At 37.0% G+C, this 5,888-nt stretch overlaps 1 protein-coding gene across 2 annotated transcripts; it reads left to right on the forward strand.

Moving 5' to 3' along the window:
- The first annotated feature begins 392 nt into the window (after positions 1-392).
- On the forward strand, positions 393-5,241 carry LOC114149901 (ADP-ribosylation factor-like protein 3). 2 transcript variants are annotated; one of them, XM_028026010.1, is made up of 6 exons: positions 393-492; positions 2,037-2,180; positions 2,346-2,462; positions 3,242-3,292; positions 3,495-3,680; positions 4,859-5,241. In XM_028026010.1, the coding sequence occupies exons 1-6, from the start codon at positions 490-492 to the stop codon at positions 4,904-4,906; spliced, it is 549 nt and encodes a 182-aa protein (XP_027881811.1). In that variant the 5' UTR covers positions 393-489; the 3' UTR covers positions 4,907-5,241. The 2 variants fall into 2 exon arrangements, with proteins under 2 accessions (XP_027881811.1, XP_027881810.1); XM_028026009.1 differs by lacking the exon at positions 4,859-5,241 and having other exon boundaries at positions 3,495-3,818.
- The last annotated feature ends 647 nt before the right edge of the window (positions 5,242-5,888 follow it).

Genomic DNA, 5,888 nt, shown 5'->3' on the forward strand with positions numbered 1-5,888 from the left:
AGTGCCGGTGTTTAGAACTGTAACATCTGAATGTGGTACACCTTTTTTTGTGTAAATGAAGCAATATATGCTTATGCTTTATGAATATTATTATGTAATAATGAGTTGTGTTTGATCTGTGTATTGGAATGAATTGGATTGGTTTTATTAAATTCAAACTACATTTCTTTTTATATTTCTATACATAAAATGAATCTGTTAAAGATCTTTGAGACTACATTAGCTATGTGGTGTGATATGAATAAACTTAGTTGAAAGAAGCAGAATAACAGCTGTTGTACAGTCGGGAAACACTAAATAATGAGAATACAAGAAACAAAATTTTAAAAAATTATAATTTTGATTATTTAAGGATCCTTTTTTGTTTTGTTTATGCAGACGTCAGAGTTTCCCTGAAAAAAAAAGGCAGCTGTTCTGCTGAGACACATGGTGAGGAAGACGTTAATCCACTCAGGCTGAGTAACAACCGCAATAGGACCCGTGGACACCATGGTGAGTTATCTCAATTCTTATCAGCAGGAGCAGATATTTAAAACCTGGGCTGCCTAACTCATGTTTCTCATAGCTATAGACTGATTTAGTTCTGCGGTATTTATTGGAGTTCTAAATATCTCTTGGTAAGGTTGATGAGGCCAGAGTTGATTCTGTTGGCCGTCATAAACACTTGGGGCTTTATTCCATTCTCAGTGCTAGCTTTAGTTCAAGAATCTATTTAGTAAATTGTATCAGATATCCCTCTGGATAAACTAACAAGATAATACCTGATTAAGTAACTGTGACTGTAAAGTCAAAGCTGCAGTGATAAAAGGCTAGTTAACCAATTAGATTTCTCCAAACTCAAAAACCACCTCACAAAACTTAAAAAAAACATAAATTAGCAAAATTAATAACTTTTATAATGCTGATGCCTACAAATATCTTCTGAACATATTAGTGCATTTATTCCACAGATTACCAAGCATTTCTGCAGCAGCAAATTACTCTGCTATAATCAAAGCCTAGCATGCTACCTTCTACAGATGCCTAATCTCAGTCGACTTCAGAGCGTCTTTGAGCTTCTTTATAGACGACTTTATAGACTAACAGCTAAATCCTTTGCTCTCTTCATCCATGGTTCTCAAACTACACTACTAGTACTGCTGGTGGGTGGGTTGCCTTTACAGTAGTGGTAAAAGAAATGATTTTTCCAGTTATTTGCAATGTAAATGTTAATAAATTAACTGTGATGTAAAGTTAATGAATGCTAACATTCAAAAATGATGAGCTGTTTCAACACAGCAGTGTTTACTTCAACTCAGCAGTGTTTACTTTTAAGAACTACTTGTTCTTAAAAGTGCCAAGGAGAACATTTTGAGAACTCCTTGTGCAATCTGAATCAGATGAAATGCCAGTGGCTACTTGTGCTCTGTTTACCTCTGGAGTTAGAAGTAGATCTTGAAATAAGATCTTAAACTATCTTAATGTGCTTCCTGTTTAATGCTTCAAGTTCAAACCCTAGTTTAGTATATTTATTGATTTGGTCAGTGACCAGGTTAACTGCTATTAGCAAAGCAAACTAACAACGGTTTTCTCTGTATGTTCTTTCTAACAATGCATGCACATTTTTACTAAACTAAGTAAGCAAGTTTAGTTGAGTGTGGAAGCATTAACAAGAATAATAAACAATTTGAACCGCAGATATCTCTTAGTTTTCTCTACACGACACCATATTGGATTTTGATAACAAGTTTTGTAAAGAAATTTTAGACTTTCCCACTTGGTATTCAGGCTTTTGTTAAATCTTCTAACTGGAGGCTTGAAAACAGAATACAGAATTAAATAGCATTCTTTGATTATTTGGACAGTTCTAATGGATCCAAAAAAAAAACTTTATTACAAACATGCTGTAGATGTTTTTAGCTGTTGGTTGAGTGAGTTGATTTTTCCAGACTGGCTTTTGAGGTTATTCAAAGTTTGCAAGATACTGCTAAGTCATCTCATTAACGCTCATCCCACTGAGGTTTAACCGTCTCTAATACGCCGTGATCCTCCTGCAGGGCCTGCTGTCTATTCTTCGGAGACTAAAGCAGTCACCAGAGCAGGAGGTGCGCTTACTGCTGTTAGGGTTGGACAATGCCGGCAAGACCACGCTGCTCAAACAGCTGGCAGCTGAAGATATCAGCCACATCACCCCCACACAAGTACACCCATACACACGCACACACAGAAACACTCTGTTAATGTCAAATTGTGAGATACCACTACTTCATTTTCTAGTCAAACAGTCAGGTCATGCATCAGTTCACCTCCTTAGCGAGAGGCTGAACTACCCATTAAACTTAATCTATGTTGCCTTTCACCAACAGGGCTTCAATATAAAGAGTGTGCAGTCTTCTGGGTTCAAATTAAACGTTTGGGACATTGGAGGGCAACGCAAAATTCGTCCTTACTGGAGGAATTATTTTGAGAACACCGATGTACTGGTAGGTTCAGTCTGATGTTCTCATATGGCATAAACTCTAGCAATAGAAAAAAGTAATTCTATCTTCTGCTGGTCAGAAGTTTACATACACTAATCATGGGCATGAATGGCATCTTAATTTGGGGCTTTTAGAGACTGAAATGACCATACAGAATATTGCAAAAATATTTTATTCACTGTACTGTAGACTTTCTCTGGTTTACCCAAGGTGAAAAATACACAGACACCACTACTAATGTTTGTTTAATCATACCATAGCAAGTTGCTTTTAAGCTTTAAACTTTTTGCACCTATCAACAAGCTTCTGGTATAATTCTTGATATCTACATACACTTCAGATATCAAGAACTTTAGTCTCCAAAAAACTTAATCAGACTTGCTTTGGAAACGTCAAGGCAAGTGTCCTGTTGGAACAACAACCAACACGACACCTTTCATATTATGTCCACTTTTCAACCATCCAGCTGTTTGTTTGATTAGAGAAATTGAATAATTTAGATGTAGTCGTACTTCTCCATTATGTCATTCACTTTGTGCAAGGCACCAGCGTTGCTGGCAGCAAAATAGCCCACATCTTGATGCTACCACCACCATCTCTAATGTTGATTATGGTTTAACATTTCTTGTTCTTGGTGGAAATGATTTTAAAACAAGCTGAAAACATGATTATTGTTGTACAAGCTTCTCAGCCAGGATTTACTTTTAAATACTTTTCAGTCTGCTGACTGAGAGGTAAGTTTTTATAATGTTGCTTTAGTATGTTCTTTTTCTGGATTGCAGATCTATGTGATTGACAGCTCAGACAGGAAAAGATTCGAAGAGACAAGTTTGGTGAGACATAATTTACTTTTGCTTGAAGAAAAGGGCAATACAAATAGAAATTTAGATTAGGTATTCACCAGAGACCATCCTGGAAGTACAAACTTAAACTACTTTATTTAAGGAGTGGGTCTAGTTGGCAAAGACTTTATGCAATTACAGCATATGCTAAGACGCTCACCAAAGCATATCCGTTTTCATTTTTTACCCTCAGGAGCTTGCCGAGTTGCTGGAAGAAGAGAAACTTGCAGCTGTGCCGCTGCTGGTGTTTGCCAACAAGCAGGACCTGATGACAGCCTCTCCGGCGTCGGAACTGGCAGAGAGTCTCAACCTGCACACAATACGGGATCGCATGTGGCAGGTGCAGGCCTGCTCAGCACTCACTGCAGAAGGAGTGCAGGTAAATACAGTGTGTCATGCAAACACAGTGTGCGATAAGCAGAGGTCGAGACGGAGTGAGCTGTTGAGTAACAACAACTGTGTTTTGCGGTCAGTTTTTGAACCCGGAATAGGGACATTCGCTGGTTTGACATCATAGGAATAAGAGGAAATATGGCGAGTTCTGTTAATCATATACAATTATTCACGGTAGCTTTCTGTCAACCAGCTTGGCCTGTATTTACAATTTACTGATATAAATACCCTGTTGTTAAATAGAACTACTGCAATACTGCCTACAACAGCAATGAAGACGTCATCATGCTGTTTCCTACTCCTACAAATATTTTGGAAGCGTGTCTTATAACTTTGGTAACTTTGCCCTCTACGTACCTTTAGGTTTACAAATTCCTTTACACACCTTGAACTTTGTCACAATTGTGGTACTCAAAACTGACCTTGGTCTTACACATTTTCAAAGTATTGGTCTTGCCTCAATCTTTACTGCATTTTTACCTGATCTTTTTTTTTTTTTTTACCTGATCGCTCTTGGAAGTGCTGATCTCATGAATTTTTCTCAAGATCATGCAGGATCACAACTGCAACATCCTATTATTATTACAACTTTTAGTGATATTCCTAATTGCATTAAAAATGATCCAATCATTTAATTTACTTTGAGTCTGAGGCTCAGGGGTCAAGAGGTTAAATCACAGTTTGTTTCTAAAACAAATTATAACCCCCATGAGGAAATATTTGCTGAATATCCTGTTTTGTCTAAACAACATACATTTGGAGTTAAAAAGAGAAAGGTTAAGAGATAAAGATTTCCACGAATGCTTTAATGTGACCAAAAGATGATAGTCGGATGGCTAACAAAGTCAGATTTTAATCTCTTTGTTAGAGCTAAATGTGGACTGGAATTATGAGCTAGCACTTTATACTTGATGAGTTCAGATTTCAACATATTTTTCTGGGCAAGAGGAATTAAATCAAGGATCCAGAAAAGAAACATGGAAGAAGTTGATGAAACCAGATTATGAATGCATTCAAATGTTTTGTGTGGAGGAAAACTAACTTCACGTTAAGTCATATTAGTAGCAACAACATGCTGTGAGGAGGATTAAGATTTCACTTGACAAGATTCTGTGTATCAATACAATTAATAATTTTGGTTCTTTTCTCACTTTTATCAAACAGGACGGGATGACCTGGGTTTGCAGAAATATAAAGTTTCGGAAGAGATGACCAGTGAGTGGTGACCAACTTACATAAGCACTTTATACTTGATCTATGCAGTAATTTTGAGAACGTTATGCAGCGGCAGCAGAGTGTGTTAGTTTTTTTAATTGTTACTCTTGCCAATATGTTTATGTTTTTTACAAAACATAATCTTACCAGTAAAAAAAAATGCCAATATACTACCAAGGAAGATGTCACATGCTGTCTCAGACCTCAGTGTTGTACTGTATATATGTAAGTGCAGTTTTGTTTAGATATTTGTAATATTGTTTTGTAGGTCCAAGCAAGAATTTCCTTTAGTAGTTTTATAAATAAAGATCCACTTTTTGAGGTTTACAGAACCTGTTGAAGCTGGTATGACTAATTTGTGAACACTAGAGGGCGACATTGCACCACCACACATCATAATTTCCAGTGATCACATCCTCTCTTTTCAATCGGTGCATCAGCGTGATGGTATTTTTTATTTTTTTATTTTTTACAATGGCTGATTTAGTTTTCATGATCATAAAGTTTTTCAAATTTTGAGTATGAAACAGTTTCCATTTATTTACAAACATAAAGCATATTTCTGCCATTAAATCCAATAGACGTGTTTGTTAATGTTTTCCTTTCTCAAACTGGCCCTTGAGTTTCATAGTTAAGGTCCTGGTTTGGTGCAGAAAGCTAAACATCGTAAAGAGATTCAGTGTGAAAACCCCTTTGCCTTGGTGTCCACAAAGAAGCTAGTTTCAAGACGTCTTTCTCACCTGTGCGGTAAATCGTACAGAAAGATCTTGGTCATTGAATTACTCAAATTCTCACCTTGTTCTCCACGATTTACCACAAGGCAATCGCATTCCCTTTCTCTTTCTCGCTTCTGTCTGTTAGCAGCACATTTGCCACAAGCCCAGCTAATCTGACCTGGATGAGTGCGCCGCTGTGGTCCTATAGGGGCATTTACATACAAACCTTTTCCAGGACTAATAGCCCACCGATACAATTTGCA

Source organism: Xiphophorus couchianus, chromosome 8, assembly GCF_001444195.1.
Source record: "Xiphophorus couchianus chromosome 8, X_couchianus-1.0, whole genome shotgun sequence".
NCBI classification, from domain to species: domain Eukaryota; kingdom Metazoa; phylum Chordata; class Actinopteri; order Cyprinodontiformes; family Poeciliidae; genus Xiphophorus; species Xiphophorus couchianus.